The following is a 19,449-nucleotide window of genomic DNA, read 5'->3' as shown; positions in this document are numbered from 1 at the left end:
TTGCACGTGGATTGCAGTGGTTTGTGCCAAATTGTATTGACATATAGATTCGATGCTAACCAATTGTAATTAGTGTACTTAATGAGGGTAAAACCCTCCCTATGCAAACGTACAACATCTGTATTGAACTGACTATTGATTGGGACTTCAAACAGCATGTATTGGCTTATGTGATGTTGTTCTGAACGATGCTTTAAAGTTTGAGTTATCTAGTTTTTTTTTCTTCATATTATCTGGAAACTTCTACATAGGATAGTGTTGGACATACTCTGCCGCTGTGCGGGCCATACCTTGCGGGGTTCCTGAGCAGCACTCGGGGGGGGTCACTGAGTCAGCATGTCCTGCCGCCTGCCAACGACGATGGCTTGGTTAGTAGGTGAGTTATACCCGAGGTGGGTTCCTGAACCCATGGCGAGGCCTGGTCAGAGTCCAGGTGGGCGAGGCCTGGTTGGAGTCGACTCGTGGCGTTACCTCTTGGTGAGGTTTAAGAAAATAAAGTTGCGTCTTCACTATCACCGGTTGGTTTTGGTGTAATGGTAGCGCTTGATTCTAACAACTGGTATAAGAGCCAAAGGTCTCAAGTTCGAAACCCAGGCATCGCATTGGGGGGGGGGAATGTTGGACATACTCTGCCGCCGTGCGGGCCATACCTTGCGGGGTCTCTGAGCAGCACGGGGGGTCACTGAGTCAGCGTGTCCTGTTGCCTGCCAACGGTGATGGCCTGGTTAGTAGGTGGGTTATACCCGAGGTGGGTCCCTGAACCCATGGCAAGGTTTGGTCGGAGTCCAGGTGGGCGAGGACTGGTCGGAGTTGACTCGTGGCGCTGCCTCTTGGTACGGTTTAAGGAAATAAAGTTGCGCCTTCACTATCACCGGTCGGTTTTGGTGTAATGGTAGTGCTTGATCCTAACAACTGGTATCAGAGCCACAGGTCTCGAGTTCGAAACCCAGGCTTCGCGTGGGGGAGGGAATGTTGGACATACTCTGCCGCTGTGCGGGCCATACCTTGCGGGGTCTCTGAGCAGCATGGGGGGGTCACTGAGTCAGCATGTACTGCCGCCTGCCACCGGCGATGGTCTGGTTAGTAGGTGGGTTATACCCGAGGTGGGTCCTTGAACCCATGGCAAGGCATGGTCGGAGTCCAGGTGGGCGAGGCCTTATCGGAGTCTACTCGTGGCGCTGCCTCTTGGTGCGGTTTAAGGAAATAAAGTTGCGCTTTCACTATCACCGGTCGGTTTTGATTTAATGATAGCGCTTGATCCTAAAAGATAGCATATCCACTTTGGAAACTTGTAATTGCACCCACTTCTTGGATGCTTCCTTGTTAAAAGGTTTTGAGAGATCTGCTTCCTGTGCTTCCAAACAGATCTACTCCTGTACCCACTTTTGCTTCTGACAACTAAGGTTTTATGACTATCTATTCTTATGAGAATCTCCTATTTATATTATGCAATCTTTTTTGATGAATCATAAAGGTGAAAATTGGAAGGAAAAACTTGCTGAAAATTTTTAAATCTTATAAATCTTTATCAAGACATTATTGTATGTCATGATAACATGATGCTTATCTAGTAAACTAATCACTGGTTTCATTACTACATTACTTCTTGATTGACACACCCCTTGTTTCAACTTACCTGGTCTGGTGGTCCTAAACATTTGCTCATTTATCACCTGGAGATTGAAAGGAAAAAATTGATTAATTTAGTTTTGTTAATTTAGCATAAATTGTATAAATCTTTATCATGACATCTAATTTAGTATTTCTTTCATGTATCTAGTTTGCTGTGTTTTCCCTCTTTATTTCTCAAAAGATAAGTTTGTTTACTCTTTTGATTATTTAAATTTTGGAACACATTTTAACATGCTGATTATGAAAATTGGTTTCATCAATTGCCACCGTTATCATTGTGGAGGTTGTTTATGTTTTTCATCATTAGCCTGCTTTTGGATTGAAGGTTCATGCCCTCTATCTACTTCCATCTCCTGTTTGTTACAGTATAGTGAAGACAGGTTCTTCCAATCACTAGTTGTCATCTCCAATTTGGTCCACCAGTTCCCTGCTTCCCTATGTTGGATAGATTAGTTTCAAGAAGTTAGGCCCAGAAATGCCATTTTTTTAATGAAATGAAGGTAGAACAGTTTAAATCTATCTTGCATTTTGAAACTCTTTGTTGAAGTAGCTCATTTCCTATCAACTCAATGAGTTTATATGTACTAATCCTGATGTTCATGAGGGTTGTTATGCATATATTATTGAGAATAGGGTACTCCAGGGATTTGTATGAATGATTTCTATTTCTTTTGGCAGTAATTTTATGGTAGTTCCTCATACACCAGTACCAATTCTACTTCAGTTCTTATGTATCTAATTAATGCTACACACATATTATTTCCTTGCCAATCAACGGGATGAATTATTGGGTTTTTTTATCTTCCTGTTGTTGATAGATGTAATTTTTGATGCTTGAATATTGGCAGTTGAGAAAGAGTGGAAATTGTTTCTGGATGGAAAGTTGCAAATTTTAATTGCAAACTATTTAAATTTGGTTTCCTGATATTTTGTTAACTGTGATGCCGAATCTTTCAATGATCAAAACAGCCTGAAATAATTGCTTTGCAGCATTCCTAAATATATTCTGTGCACTATAGAATGTAATCATTGAGAATGTCAAGGGGTCATTGCCAACCGAGAAATCAGCCTGGAAGGAGAACTCTCGAAAGGTGCAAAAGCAAAAGCACTGTTGCGAATGTAGAGATCATTGATGTTGACAAAGGCAAAAGTGATGTGGTCATCATTGATGTCCCAGAGAGTTCCGATCAGGAGTCTAGATGCTTCAGGGCAAAAACAAGAGATTGTCGTCCTAATGTTATTAGTATTGATGATGAAGAGGGAGGTATTGATGGGGCTCCTAGTAATGCATGTTATGCTACCACAAGCAGAACATTTCGCCCCTTGTCTGGCAACTCTCCATTTTATGAAGAAGTGGATAGTGATGAATGCCTAATGTTTGTTGGAAAGGGAACATTCCCATCTAAGTTGACCGTAAAAGTGAAAATGCACCCTAAATGTGGTTATCCTAGAAATCGTTATGGTCTAGATCCTTCCTCAGATAGCGGTACATCTGAAAGTGATAGTTCTGAATTTTGCATGTCTGAAGGAGACAGTTCGGAAGGTGACAGCTCCGATTGTGAGATTATGGAAGACGCCTCTGGAGAGATCCGTGAACGGTGGGAAAGAGCTGCTTTGAGGAAAAAAATGTTGCAGAGGAGCCAATTTGTTTCTGAGGATCAGGCTAGTGCTTCAGGATCTAGTGCTGATCCTGGATTTCAGTCAGATGAAGCCATTCAAAATATGGTTAATATAGAAAGTATAAATGAGTCCGACAAGGCATATTCAAAGCATTTTGAAGAAGTACCTGGTGAATGTGGTCCAAGCATTTCAAGTAATGGAATGAACAGCTCTTCTAGGATGACCAATGCTGATGAATTTACTGAAGATTCTCTACGGGGTAGTAAGGGGAACAGCTCTATTGCAAATTCAGATCCTTCTACTGGTGTAAGTCATGATGGGCTTGGTTTCCAGAAGGAAGAACTAATTTCGGAGGAATGTTCCCACGGAGCACAGCCGTCTGATGAAACCTGCTTTAGTCATAAAAAAAATTATTTTCAGGACTTTGAAATGGAGAATTCCATACATATCAGGGATGAAGGTTTTAGTTTTCTGGATAAAGATGGACAAGGTCCTGTTGAAACTTGTTACTGTACAGCTGAACTTAGGGGTGAAACCATATTTCAAGGTGCAGAGAGTCCTTGTCCTGGAATTCCACAGGAAGCTTGGGCTGGAAACACTTTATTTTCTGATAGTGTTTGTTTTCAGGACAGGAAGGAGCCTGACTTTGAAGAACAACCTTCATGTCATAACCAATCACCACTTGACTCTGTTGTAAATCATGATATTGCTGCTCGGGAGAAAGAGGACAAGAAGGAACATAGCCCTGAAGAAGAACCTTTGTGTCAGACCCGGTTATCACATGATTCTGTTGTCAATCATGAACTCGCTGCTCAAGTGAAAGAGAACTCACATAGTGAGCAAACCATTCTGTTCGATGATCAACCACAAATTGATATTGGAAATCAGAGCTTCTGTCCTAGTCAGGAAGATATTTCTGAAGAACCAATTTGCAAACCTAATGAAGAAAGTGGAGCAACTGAGAGTTGTCCCTTATATATGGAACCTGATTTATCTCATATTCAGAATGATTTAATTAGGGCACGTGAAAAGCACAAGGAATCTGATGAGTACAAACGTGTTGAAGAAGAAGAATGGGCATCCAGGCAGCGGGAGCTACAGATTCAGGTTTGACATATACCTAAAAAAAGTCATCAGTTTCATGTTCACTTGGTTTTTATGTCTTGTATTTCTAGATATGGTTTATTTTTGTTTGCATCAATTTGGTAGGGTAGCCTGGTTCTTTGTGTTACTTCGAAGACAATTCAAATGTTTTTGCATGTCCATCTATCCATAACTCTTTTTGGTAATTAATTGCAAACCTTTTTCCTGAAATGCTCCATGAGAGTGCTAGAAAAATTATAGGAAATTGAATATAGTGAGAATGCATGCATATGTTGCTTATGACATGAACTTCTTTTAAAGTAGTATTGACGTTGGTCCTTTTATTCTGTTCCTGCTTTGATCAGATTATGTTACACTTTCCTATTATGTGACAATTGAAGCAAGAGCAAGTGTACATAATCAAATGTGGAAACTATTGCTGTCCTTTTTACTTCTAGGCATTATCACACACGCTAATGCTCATATGCCCAAAGAAAAGTAATGAATCATGAACTAGAAGCATTAATAAATTGAAAACATACCAAACAAAACAATTTAAAGTATTATTTTAAAATATCACTAATAAAATCACAGAGTTAGTTAAGAATATCTAAAACTATAAAGCAAAAAATTGTGAAGATTTATCAATCCCAGCATTATTGGCAATAGTTCAATCGTTTAAAGTGAGAATATTTTCTTGGCCATAACCAGCATTCCTGCTAATGATAAAAGAGTTAAAGCTGCTTTGTTTCATGTGATGACTTTGAAGTAATGCGATCTGTTGCCCAGAGGTACAGCCCAAGAGGGGGGGTGAACTGGGTCTCTTAAAAAAAAAAAATATTAACGTTGAAACATATGGAGAGTATGAGTTACTAATATCTTATAGATTCAGCAGCGGAAATGAGATTGCACAAATATGACAGTAAATAAAAGTTAGGAATGCAGTAAGGAATATGCAGAGGAAAGAAAGAGAAGAACCGTAATCACAAACACCAAGGTTTATAGTGGTTCGGTGCACTTCAAGCCTAGCTTGAGATTTTCACTATAACCCAGCAGATTACAGCCTGATTGTTTTCCGGGCTCACAATCAAAATTCCAGTTGGTTTTTCCAGACAACCAAGCGAAGATCTTTTGTTTTCCCGGGCTCACAAACAACCCAGTTGGTTTTCAGATGAACCAACCAAAACTTTACACCGTTTGTTTTTCCGGGCTCACAAACAACCCAGTTGGTTTTCAGATGAACCAACCAAAACTATCATCCTTGCTGAATACACCTGATTCAGCAACTTCCAATCAAGGCTTGGAAGAGCCTTTACAAGTTTCAAATCAATAAAACTGTTATAGCAGCAATTAATCCAACTAAAAGAATGCTGTAACTTGAAAACTTAAAGCTTCAGAGCATATAAAAAATAAATCAATGAAAGCAAAAAGCTGAAGCCGATGAAGTAGTTTGCTGTGGAAGGATGTTCCAATGTCTGAACAGCAACTCTTCACGATGCAGTGAGAAACTTCAACTGATCTCCTCATAAGAGAAAGTTTCTGATTACAGTGTTAGTGAGGAAGATGAACTGTTAAGCTTTTCTTCTTTTTTTCTCAGTGGAAACCTTTTGTTTTTAATGAGGTCTTTTTCCTTTCCTTGTTATTTCCATTCTGAGGTTTCCTCGTATTTATAGACAAATTCTTCGGCGGGATTTGAATTCCTTTCTTCCCGTTCTGATGAGAATCTTTTTCTATTATAGAAGAAGACAAAAATCGTTCACAGCTTTCCATTGTGGTCCCAGCAGTACAAGGGTCGACTCATGTATCTCAGGGGTCGACTCATGTTCTTTCTGGATTGGCACTTCAAATCATGGAGAGAGCTTTTGCTGTGTCAACTTCAAAGGGTTGACTCTTAATTCTTAAGGGTCGGCTCATTTTCATCAGGAGTCGCCTCTTTAAACACAAGGGTCGGCTTACGCTTTAGTTTTTCGGCTAGTGCTGAGGCTGAGCAGGGGTCGACTCTTCAAACGCAAGGGTCGACTCTTCAATTTCAGGGGTCGACTCATTTTGAACAAGGGTCGACTCTTCAAGCTTTTCTCAGGCGATAAAAAAACTTTCTGTTTACTACACAAGGGTCGACTCATGTTTTGCAGGGGTCGACTCTTTGACGATGTTCCTTGAATAAAACTTATCAGAATCAACTTAAACTTGTCCTTTTTGCTTAGAAGTTGACTCAAGTCTTTCAAACAGAAAACTTTAGACTTCTTCTCTGATCTCTATGGACTAGATTAAAATCAATTCCTTTTAGAATATGTCCAATGAGATATTTGCGAAGAACTTAAGATTTTGCAGTGCTTCAATTCTTCTGATTTTTCTTGACTTATAGAACTTCACAATTAAGCCAATGTCATTAGTACACATCATGATCTCAAGTGTTTTGTAATCATCAAAATTCATTCTTTAGGGTTGACAATCTCCCTCGTTTTGATGATAACAAAACCATTGAGTTAAAAAAAATTTTGCAATAACTTTCACAGCAATTATCAAAATTTATAATGAAGTTCAGAGCAAATATGACATTCAGAGACATATGCATAATTTCATCAAATTAAGAAAAAAAATCTTCCCCTAACAGTTATAACCATTTGAATTATGCAGAGTTCTTGTTCTTCATCTTTTCTTAAGTTTTGTTTGCCATCATAATTTAAATCTCCCCCTATATATTATCTTTAATGTAGAGATTGCTCAGATTAGAATTCTTTTTCATATAATTCTTCCGATTTGTATTCTGAATTCTTTTCATATTTCTTATCTCTATATATTTCTCCCCCTTTTTGTCATCAACAAAAGGAAGGAAATTAAACATAATTTCTGATACTAACATTAAGGATTAAGAGTTGATTCAATATGTATCAGAGCAGCATACAAACCAATAAGGACATTTACTGCATTTCAAGAAAGGTAAGCATTCATTACTTTTGATAGATGAAGCGCACTTGATAAATCGAAAAGATTACAATTGAGATCAATTTGTATCAGACAGCATACAAGTGTGCCAAAAAAAATCATGAAACTCAGCTTAGTACAAGGTTATGTTTTGAAAACTAAGCTAAGGGTAGTTTCAGTTTAGGGTCAGTTTAGGTTCAAGGTTTTGAAGATGAAGGTCCAGACTGATCTTTCTTTGGCTCTTTCATCAGCTTGTCAATTTTACTGTTTAGTGCAGTGATGGAGCTAGTGAGCTGACTGTGTTCTTCTTTCAGTTCTTGTAAAATGCCTTGTACAAAATTTCTTTGAATCCTAAGTTGCTTTTCAATTGCAGCCATTCTTATTTGTTGATTAGCTACAAGTTGCCTTAAACCATGCAGTTCTGCTTTCACTTCATGGGTCATGTTAGTGAGATGATGGACTTTGCTAAAACTGACCCCAGAATTAAGCAGTGCTTTGATAGTGTCATCCCCAATAGCTTTTAACTGCCATTTCTCAAGTCTGAGTGGAGGATCTGATGGCCTTTGTATTGGAGGAGGCTGACTGACTGATGGTTCTGTTGGAGGTGCTTGTGTAGGGATTCTTTTGCCTTTTAGTGGTGTAGTAGTGTCTTGACCACTTTCATCTTGAGATCCTTTCCCTTTATGAGTCCATTTTTCCTCAGATTTGACAAATCCCATCCTCTTCAGTGATTTGTCATTGTAAACATCAGAAGATGATAATTCTTTCTTGGTTTCTCCTTCTAGATTTACATTGAAGTTACAAAGGACTTGAGTTAAGACCATACCATAAGGAAGTGAAGCTTCTTTTCTTTGACCTTGAGCTTCCATGTATCTAAGCATCAGGCAGGGTAGGTTCAGTGGGAGTCCTTGGATGATATGGTGCATTACTAGTATATCCCTTTCTGAAATATGATCAAATTTCCGTCTTCGGGAAGAACATCTTGTTGATCATGTGATGCAGCAGACGCATCTCTGCATTCAGTTGATTGGCACTGATCTCAGTCCAATCTTCTGTGACTTCTCTGTTCAAAATGGTACTAATCCCTTCATTCCTATTTTCTAGATGATCTCTATTTTCTCCATCATTTGGAATCCGAAGGGTATCTCTAAGAATCTCTTCAGTAATTAAAAAAGGTGCATCTTTTACCTTGGACGAGATCTGTCCTTCTCCATATCTGGCATTGTTGTAGAATTCTCGTACCAGGTCTGGGTAGGTTGGCACATTCAGAGAGCATAGGTATTCCCAACCCATATCCTTAAGATTCTGCCCTAAGGAAAAATTTTCTTTCTCCAGAAATTCAAAATCCAATCTCCTTCCTGTCGATACATTTCTTATGGAGAGAGGTCCTTGTCTGGATACTGAGGACGGAGGTGACAGAGGAGTCGTAACGGGTTGAGGCGGTGATGTTACTTCCTTCTGTGGATTCTCTGCCCTAGCCTTCGTTCTCCTCTCTGTGTGTGGAGTGGTATTCTTCCTCTTTGGTCCAGATGTTACTTGCTTGATTCTCAGCATTAGAAGATCAATCAGAACCTCGGAAGGATTTTCTAGGATTTTTGGGAGTTTCTAGTTCGAAGAAGAGTTTGAAGACAAAAAAGACGCTCTAAGGGTTATCAAACGTTTCAGGTTCAACGTTTCAGAGAGAGAGAAAATCTTTTAGAATCCGTTTCGAATAGTTTCCTCTTTAGTCGACTCATCTAACTCATGAGTCATCTCCGATGAACTGAGAGTCGACTCTTTTAACTTAAGAGTCGTCTCTTGTGAGTTAGGGGTCGACTCTTTTAACTTAAGAGTCGTCCCTTCATAAGTCGACTCCTTATTTACATGAGTCATTTTCTCAGACTGTTCAAGAGACAAAATCTTTTTGAATAACATTTAAAACTTAATTGCAGACCACGGATTAAATCAACTAAAATTCAACCAATGATAGTCAATCAAAATACATAATTTATCAGTAATAATCAATCATTAAAATGGATCACAAATGCATAATTCACCTCTAAATTTACACAATACTTCTTCATTAAGAGGTTTAGTGAAAATGTCTGCAATTTGTTTATCAGTATTTATAAATTTTATTTTTATATCCCCATTTTGAGCATGATCTCTTATGAAATGATGTTTGGTTTCTATATGTTTAGATCTTGAGTGTTGTATGGAAGTTTTAGTCAAATTTATGGCACTAGTGTTGCCACACCTTATAAGAGTTTTATTTTGTTTTATGCCATAATCCTTAAGCTGTTGCTTGATCCATAGGATTTGGGCACAGCAACTTTCTGCAGCAATATATTCAGCCTCAGCTGTAGATAGTGTTACGGAGTTTTGTTTCTTGCTAAACCAAGAAATTAAGTTTGTTCCAAAGAATTGACAAGTTCCACTTATACTTTTTCTGTCTAATCTACAACCAGCAAAATCAGCATCTGAATATCCAATCAAGTCAATTGTAGATGCCTTAGAATACCATAAACCTAGGTGTTGTGTTCTTTTTAAGTATCTTAATATCCTTTTAACCGCAATTAAGTGTGATTCTTTAGGATTTACTTGATATCTTGCACACATACAAACACTATGCATTATATTAGGTCTATTTGCTGTAAGATAAAGTAAAGATCCAATCATTCCTCTATACAACTTTGAATCAAAGGATTTACCATGCTCATTTTTTTCTAATTTATAAGAGAAGCTCATAGGAGTACCTATTGATTTTGAATCTTCCATACCAAACTTCTTTAAGATATCCTTTGTGTATTTGCTTTGGCAGATGAAGATTCCATCTCTTGTTTGCTTGATTTGGAGTCCAAAGAAGAAGTTGAGTTCACCTATCAAACTCATCTCGAACTCACCTTGCATGAGCTTAGCAAATTCTTCACATAAACTTTCATTAGTAGCTCCAAATATCATATCATCAACATATATTTGAACAATCAGTATATCAGAATTTTTCTTTTTAATAAAGAGAGTTTTATCAACATTTCCTCTTGAAAAATTGCTCTTTATTAAAAATTTGCTTAACCTATCATACCAAGCTCTAGAAGCTTGCTTCAATCCATAAAGCGCTTTGTTCAATTTAAAAATATGATTTGGAAGTTTATGATTTTCAAATCTAGGTGGCTGTTCTACATAAACTTCTTCAGTTATGAAACCATTTATAAATGCACTTTTGACATCCATTTGAAATAATTTAAAATCCATGAAACATGCAAATGCAAGTAATAATATGATAGCTTCAAGTCTAGCTACAGGGGCAAAAGTTTCATCAAAATCAATTTTTTCTTCTTGATTATATCCTTTAGCAACTAATCTAGCTTTATTTCTAATTACAATTCCATCTTTATTTAATTTATTTCTGAAAACCCATTTTGTTCCAATTACAGAAGTATTTTCAGGTCTTCTAACTAAATTCCAAACATTGTTTCTTTCAAATTGATTCAGTTCTTCTTGCATTGCTATTAACCAATTGTTATCTTTTTCAGCTTCTTCAAAAGATTTTGGTTCTATTTGAGAAACAAATGCAAGATGATTACAAACATCTTTAATGGAGGATCTAGTCCTAATTCCTTGGGAAGGATCACCTATTATTAGTTCTCTAGGATGACTATGTGCATACTTCCATTCTTTTGGTAGACTAGTTTTATCATTAAGCATTTGATCTTTTTCTTTCTGATTTTGATTATGTTCTGAATTTTCAGATTCAGACACATCCTTTAGGGTCAATTCTTTGGCTTGCTTATTGAGTTCTTCTGCATCATCATCGAGATCTAAATTCTTTCTTGATGAAGGGTCATTAGATTCATCAAAGATAACATGTATTGACTCTTCTACAACTAGAGTTCTCTTGTTAAATATTCTATATGCTTTGCTTGATGAAGAATATCCAAGAAAAATAGCTTCATCTGATTTTGAATCAAATTTTTCCAAGTTGTCCTTACCATTATTTAGAACAAAACAGATACAACCAAAAACATGAAAGTAGGAAAGATTTGGTTTCTTATTTTTCAAAAGTTCATAAGGAGTTTTCTTTAAAATTGACCTAATAGTAACTCTTAAAAGAACATGACAAGCTGTATTTATGGCTTCAGCCCAAAAATACTTAGGTAAGTCACTCTCACATAACATTGTCCTAGCCATTTTAGTAAGTGTTCTATTCTCTCTCTACAACACCATTTTGTTGCGGTGTTCTTGGTGCAGAAAAATTATGATCAATACCATTTTCAGTACAGAAATTTTCAAAATCATGATTTTCAAATTCAGTTCCATGATCACTTCTAATCTTAATAGTTTTCAGTCCATATTTATTTGAAATCTTTTTATACAGTTTAGTGAAAACTGAAAATGCTTCACTTTTGGGTGCTAAGAATAAAATCCATGTATACCTAGAAAAATCATCCACAATAGCAAAGCCATAAAGTTTTCCTCCTAGGCTTGCAGTTCTAGTTGGTCCAAATAAGTCCATATGCAGAAGCTCTAAAGGCCTATTAGTGGAAACATCATTTTTAGACTTGAAGAAGGTTCTGGTCTGTTTTCCTAGTACCGGCTTTTAAAGCACTATTGGGCGGTAGTTCCTATGCTTCATTCGTAAACCATCTTTGAGGACAATCCACTCGACAAACAATTCATTAATGACGAGAAGTTGGCATGCAGAGCAGATTTTATCTTTTTCAAATGACAATTTGGACAAACCGAAAACAAGTTCTTTTTGGATAAGTTTTGAAATTAAGTCCATGCTTGCATGAGCTAATTTTCGATGCCATAACCAGCTAGCTTCACTGTTTTTGGTCTTCATTGCTACTAGACAGTCCATGTATTTCATGAGTATTTGATCTAAATCAACTAAATATATATTTCTATATCTATGTCTAGTAAATATTATATCACTGTCATTACTACTAGAAACTAAGCATAATGATGATTCAAAAGTCACAACATATCCTTTATCACAGAATTGACTAATGCTTAGCAAATTATGTTTCAATCCATCTACCAATAAAATATTTTCAATAAAAGTAGTTGGTGAAATCCAAATGTTACCAATACCAATGATTTTGCCTTTTCCATTATCACCAAAGGTACCATTCCTCCATCTTTCTTTTTGAGGGACATGAATTGGGATTCATCCCTTGTCATGTGTCTAGAGCACCCACTATCCAAGTACCATTTTCTGTTTGATGCTTGGGATGCTAGACACACCTGCAAAACAGAAATTCAATTCTTTATCTTTGGTACCCAAGATTTTTTGGGTCCTTGAAAGTTAGCAATGATGGTTCTATTTGGAACCCATATCTTTTGAATTGAAACATTGTTCATATGATTTTGACTTATAGGATTGTAAGTGGCATATCTCTGTTTCAGTTTGTCCAATTTGAATGGTACAGATTTCGGTTTAACATAAGCGGGTTTCACAAAAATGTTTTTCAATGATTTCTGTTTCTTCCAAGGATTATATCCTAAACCAACTTTATCATAAACAACTTTCTGACTTTCTAGAATTAAATTCAATTTCTCATAGCTTAGGGTGAATTTATCAACTATAGGTTTCAATTTTTCAACTTCATTAGCTAACTTCTGATTTTCTTCATGCAGTTTCTTCTTGTTATCCAGAAGCAGTGTATTTTCTTTTTCTAAAGATTGGTTCTTAGTCTTCAGTTCCTTGTTCTTTAAGCTAAGCTTTTTATATTCAATCATAAGCTCAGAAAAAGCATGTTGAAGCTCATCGAAAGTGAAATCTTAATCAGTATTCAGATATACCTCATTTTCGTGTCCCATTAGACACAGGTTTGCAGCTTCCTGTTGTTCTTGTTCTCCAGAGCTGGATTCATCACTGTCACTCCAAGTAGCCATCATAGCTTTCTTCCTTAAACTCTTTGGAGCCTTCTTTAATAGAGGACACTCTATTCGGAAGTGTCCAGGCTTTTTGCATTCATAACAAACATTTTGCTTCTTATTTTCTTTGCTTTGCTCCCCCTTGATCACAGACATTTTCTTGAAGTTTTCTCTATTTCTTCTAAAGAATTTTCTGAACTTTCTTGTAATCAGGGCCATTTCCTCACTGTCATTAGGTTCATAATCCTCACTTTCATCCTTATGCAGAGTAGATTTAAGAGCGATGGTTTTGCACTTCTTAGGTTCATCCTCCTCAAGATTCTGTTTCATTGAGAGCTCATGAGTCATTAAGGAACCCAGCAGTTCTTCCAGTGGGAGAGAATTGAGATCTTTGGCTTCTTGAATAGCAGTGATATTTGTTTCCCATGCTCTAGGAAGAGACCTAAGAATTTTTCGAACAAGATCACTGTTAGAGTAAGACCTACCAAGGCTTTTCAGGCCGTTTATATTATTAGTGAATCTAGTAAACATTTCAGTTATAGATTCACTGTTTTCCATTCTAAATAGTTCATACTTATGCACTAGCATACTGATTTTAGATTCTTTGACCTGGTTAGTGTCTTCATGTGTAACTTCCAGCCTATCCCAGATTTCTTTAGCAGTCATGCAAATAGATATACGATTAAACTCATTTGCATCTAAAGAACAGTAAAGAACATTCATGGCTTTTGCATTCAGTTGAGCCATTTTTTTATCATGGTCATCCCATTCAATCTCAGGTTTGAATAAGATGATGCCATCAACAATTTTAGTTGGTGTGTGAGGTCCATTAATAATAATAGTCCATAAGTCATAGTCAAGTGCTTGAATAAAAATTCTCATGCGAGCTTTCCAATAAGTAAAATTTGTGCCATTGAAAAGAAGTGGTCTATTGGTAAATTGCCCTTCGGCAACTGAGGATCCCATAGTGACTGTCATGACTTTTAACTCTTGATTGTTCGATCAAAAAGTTTCTAGAGTACCAAGCTTTGATACCACTTGTTGCCTAGAGGTGCAGCCCAAGAGGGGGGGTGAATTGGGTCTCTTAAAAAAAAAATTATTAACGTTGAAACATATGGAGAGTATGAGTTACTAATATCTTATAGATTCAGCAACGGAAATGAGATTGCACAAATATGACAGTAAATAAAAGTTAGGAATGCAGTAAGGAATATGCAGAGGAAAGAAAGAGAAGAACCGCAATCACAAACACCAAGGTTTATAGTGGTTCGGTGCACTCCCAGTACTTACGTCCATTCCTCAAGCCTAGCTTGAGATTTTCACTATAACTCAGCAGATTACAGCCTGATTGTTTTTCGGGCTCATAATCAAAAATTCAGTTGGTTTTCCCAGACAACCAACCAAAAATCTTTTGTTTTTCGGGATCACAAACAACCCAGTTGGTTTTCAGACAAACCAACCAAAAACTTTACACCGTTTGTTTTTTCGGGCTCACAAACAACCCAATTGGTTTTTAGATGAACCAACCAAAATTTTACACCGTTTGTTTTTCCGGGCTCACAAACAACCCAGTTGCTTTTCAGATGAACCAACCAAAACTTTACACCGTTTGTTTTTTCGGGCTCACAAACAACCCAGTTGGTTTTCAAATGAACCAACCAAAACTATCACCCTTGCTGAATACACCTGATTCAGCAACTTCCAATCAAGGCTTGGAAGAGCCTTTACAAGTTTCAACTCAATGAAACTGTTACAGCAGCAATTAAGCCAACTAAAAGAATGCTGTAACTTGAAAACTTAAAGCTTCAGAGCATATAAAAAATAAATCAATGAAAGCGAAAAGCTGAAGCCGATGAAGTAGTTTGCTGTGGAAGGATGTTCCAATGTCTGAACAGCAGCTCTTCATGATGCAGTGAGAAACTTCGACTAATCTCCTCACAAGAGAAAGTTTCTGATTACAGTGCTGGTGAGGAAGATGAACTGTTAAGCTTTTCTTCTCTTTTTCTCAGTGGAAACTTTTTGTTTTTAATGGAGACTTTTTCCTTTCCTTTTTATTTCCATTCTGAGGTTCCCTCGTATTTATAGACAAATTCTTTGGCTAGATTTGAATTCCTTTCTTCCCGTTCTGATGAGAATCTTTTTCTGTTAAAGAAGAAGAAAAAAATCGTTCACAGCTTCCCGTTGTGGTCCCAGCAGTACAAGGGTCGACTCATGTATCTCAGGGGTCGACTCATGTTCTTTCTGGATCGGCACTTCAAATCATGGAGAGAGCTTTTACTGTGTCAACTTCAAAGGGTCGACTCTTAATTCTTAAGGATCGGCTCATCTTCATCAGGAGTCGCCTCTTTAAACAGAAGGGTCGGCTCACGCTTTAGTTTTTCGGCCGGCGCAGAGACTGAGCAGGGGTCGACTCTTCAAACGCAAGGGTCGACTCTTCAATTTCGGGGGTCGACTCATTTTGAACAAGGATCGACTTTTCAAGCTTTTCTCAGGCGATAAAAAAACTTTCTATTTACTACACAAGGGTCGACTCATGTTTTGCGGGGGTCGACTCTTTGACTGTGTTTCTTGAATAAAACTTATCAGAATCAACTTAAACTTGTCCTTTTTGCTTAGAAGTTGACTCAAGTCTTTCATACAGAAAATTTTAGACTTCTTCTCTGATCTCTATGGACTAGATTAAGATCAATTCCTTTTAGAACATGTCCAATGAGATATTTGCGAAGAACTTAAGATTTTGCAGTGCTTCAATTCTTCTGATTTTTCTTGACTTATAGAATTTCACAATTAAGCCAATGTTATTAGTACACATCATGATCTCAAGTGTTTTGTAATCATCAAAATTCATCCTTTAGGGTTGACACGATCTCTTGTGAAATATGTGAAATCTGGAACATACATGTGGGTAGATAAAAGTCATGGAGCCCATGTGAAGTATGAGAATTGTGAGAAGAAGAGAGGTGGGAAAACAGAATTTGAGAGAGATGAACGGACCATGCACAGTCCAGAGTTATTGAATTGGGACTCTCTTATCTAGTTTGTGGTTCAATCCTTTTAGGATAGGCTTTAGAACTTTTCCTTTTTTTTATAAAAAACATAGTATTCTAAAGTAAGTAAAATTAGATTGTAGAACCTTGTATATGAATATAGATGAAGGGCAAGATCACAATCAAGATGAGCCCAAATTGAATTGGGAGGAATCTTTTATACTTTTACTAAAGAAAGGTTGCGATTCCTACTACAAAAAACTCATGAACATAAACAATGCAAATAAATAGGGGCTTGTTGGAATGAAAAAATTGGGAAATATTGACACTTTAATATAGTGTTAGGATTTAATTAGTTTTATTATTAATTAAGAGAACATAACACCTAGTTCTTTATTTGAATATCATTTTATTAGGGCTTGAAGTGGGCTCGAGCTGGCCCAAGGCCTATTGGGTCGAGCTGACTTCGGTCGGGCTACGGGCTAGGCTCGAGAAAGTTCAGATTGGATTTGGGCTCAAATGTATAGCTTATAAATATTTCAGGCCGGGCTCGCGTAGATCCTTTGCCCGCACTAGCTTGGCTTGAGCCAAAGCCCCAACCAAGCTCGAAATTGAGCCCTAAGTCAGGCTTAGAGCAATAAAAAATGTATAACCCAAACTTGCTCTCGCTGATTCCGGCATTCTACTTCGTTTGGGCCTTGTTGAGTACAGTATCACCTCCTTTAAAGATGCCAGCACCCTCGCCTTTCACTTCTTCTCTTGAGCCTCTTGCCATCTCGACTAGCTCCCTCCCCCACTGCCCATTAGGCCATAGTCAAATCCTCTCATCTCTACCTACCGCCTCCACCACAACACCACTCCACCACCTCCTCTGCCTCCGACGTCAATAGCCTCCTCTGACGTCAAGAAGCTCCAACAATCCTTCACAAGTTCCATTCTTGACCTCCCAAGATCGCCCTTGCCCTCACTGACTCTGACGGGCCCCTCCACCAGGGCCTCGTCGAGTGCGTCACCGCCCCCTACAGAGATGCAAGCACCCTCGCCTTTCGCTTCTTCTCCTAGGCCTCCTGTCACCTCGATTACCTCCCCTCACCTTTTGCCCACTGCGCTATGGTCAAATCCCTCGCCAAGATGCTCCATATAGGTGTTGCATGGGCTGTTGTCGAAGAGATGGATCGTGATGTCCCCAACTTCATCACCCTTGACATATGTTGCCCTCATCTGTCGCTTGCCTTGTCTCCTTGTCTCCCAAGCTATCGAGGTGCTCAATGAAATGCCCAAACAGGTTAATTTGGCTTGGCTTGATTGGGTTTCAGGTCAGGCACGAGCCTTGGTTCTTCCAAACATTTTGGGCCTATGTTTGGACCAAAACCCGAGTAAAAAATTCGGGGTTGGGCTTGGGTAGGGGCATGGCTCGGCTTAGTCTGTTTCTTGCCCTACATTTTATGTTTAGCCCTAGCACAATTAGCATTTTATATTGCATTTATTTACACAGTTAGGCTAGTGTTTTGCATAGAGTTATGCCTGTTTCTATGAATACTTGTATCTGTTTTGTACGCATTGTGCTTAGGTGTGTAAAGGGCTAGGGACTAGACATAAAAGGGTGATCAAAGTTAAAAGGAATATATAAAATTTCTAACGAACAAGGGTTGAATATAATTTTGTTGCATGTCTGCAAAAACTACACCTACTGGTATACCTGGTGATACTATTCTACACTGTAACTATACTTCATATGTTTGATCTACACAAAACAAGCACCTATGCATGATGTGATTAGTATTGGATATTGACTATCCATTACTTCGAGCATTACCTTATGTCTTGAGGTTGTAAAAAGTTTCTTGTCCTAGTCAGTTTCTTTGTTAAATTTTCTTTCAGTATTACCTTGAGGATGATAGTGTTATTTTGATGATTAACACAACCATTGAGGAAATATCTAATTAAATACTACAAGTTAACATGATACATTGTTACTGAGTTCGTCACTCTCGGTACATTAGAAGAATGAGATCAAGATGTATTTCAATGATTAATAATGAGATAAAATTTGCGATAGAAAAGGGATAGTGAATTCTAAATTCTAATTCGGCAAAGTTTCAAGTGAAACGTACTATTAAGGGGACAATAGTAATTTTCATTGTTAAGAGTATGTAGCACTACCATGGCATACATTCAAAATTGCTTGAAGTATATTTCATTGATTATATGGATGAATCTAACCTTAAGTTGCAGCAAAGTGTGGAATGAGTCGACCCCAAGATTGGTGGAGTCGACCCCGACACATCATGGAACCATCAGGCACACTTCTGCGAAAATGGCACGGATGAACAGTAGTGGAGTCGATCCCAAGCTTGCTTGAGTCGACCCCATTTTCAAGCCTCAAGAAAACAAGTCTCTGAAATTTACTGAGAGGGCCGACCCCAACCTTTCTTGAGTCGACCCCAGATGGAGTCGACCCCAGGAATGCTTGAGTCGACCCCAACTGAACATGAGTCGACCCCAAGGCTGTGTCGTTCAATACTGTCTCTCTGGAATCCCTGAGAGGTCGACCCCAATGGAACTTGAGTCGACCCCACTATACCTTGAGTCGACCCCAAAAAGTGTTGAGTCGACCTCAGTGAAAAACGGCTGAGATGTAAGGTTCTATGTTTCCTGAGAGGGTCGACCCCAATGAAGCAGGAGTCGACCCCAGTGAAAGTTGGGTCGACCCCAAGTCTGATGAACAGTGGTTTGAGTCGACCCCAGAAAAGTTTGGGTCGACCCCAGCACGGGCAGAAACATACGGCTCTGCAGAAGTACTTTTTGTCCTCCCAACAGTAAGTAACGGCTAGTTTTTGAAATCTAACCAATGGGGGGTGTCCAATGGATGAGGAAAACTATTTAAAGTGACACTATTCATCAGAGAAAACATCCTTTTGCAAAATATCAAAGCATACACAAGAAAGACAAGAGCCCTAATTTTCTTTATCCAAGTGCTTCACTCAAAGAGTCAAAAAGAAGTGGTTGAGCAGATTCTAAGGGACATTAAGAGCTCCATCAACCCTTGAAGAGTGAAGCAATCTTGACAAAGAAGAGAGAAGTCTCATCAAGCGATAACTATATTCTAAACTCTTCTTTGTAGCTTATAATTGTTATATTTGCTCATATAGGAGTTTCAACTTTGTTCTTTTTAATCATCTTGTAAAAGGTTTGTTGGTGAGCCCGTAAAACCAACGGTGTAGGTTTGTTGGTGAACCCGTAAAACTAATTGTGAAGGTTTGTTGGTGAGCCCGTAAAACCAACATAGGTTCTTGGTGATCCCGGAAAACCAAGGTGTAAAGGTTTTTGGATTGTGAGCCTG

The 19,449-nt window shown here is 38.1% G+C and overlaps 1 protein-coding gene across 3 annotated transcripts in view; it reads left to right on the top strand.

Annotated features, from left to right (window-relative positions):
- LOC103697124 overlaps positions 1–19,449 on the top strand; it is a 33,858-nt gene that overhangs the window by 1,709 nt on the left and 12,700 nt on the right. For 2 of the 3 annotated variants that reach the window (XM_008778919.3, XM_017840600.3), the window contains exon 2: positions 2,623–4,359. In XM_008778919.3, the coding sequence (XP_008777141.2) occupies positions 2,668–4,359 (1,692 nt within the window). In that variant the 5' untranslated portion in view covers positions 2,623–2,667. The remainder of the gene's footprint in view (positions 1–2,622; positions 4,360–19,449) is intronic. The other variant, XM_008778921.4, reaches the window with a different exon arrangement.

Source organism: Phoenix dactylifera, unplaced genomic scaffold (genome assembly GCF_009389715.1).
Source record: "Phoenix dactylifera cultivar Barhee BC4 unplaced genomic scaffold, palm_55x_up_171113_PBpolish2nd_filt_p 000431F, whole genome shotgun sequence".
In the NCBI taxonomy this organism is placed as follows: Eukaryota; Viridiplantae; Streptophyta; class Magnoliopsida; order Arecales; family Arecaceae; genus Phoenix; species Phoenix dactylifera.
This window is presented reverse-complemented; position numbering and strand designations above follow the sequence as displayed.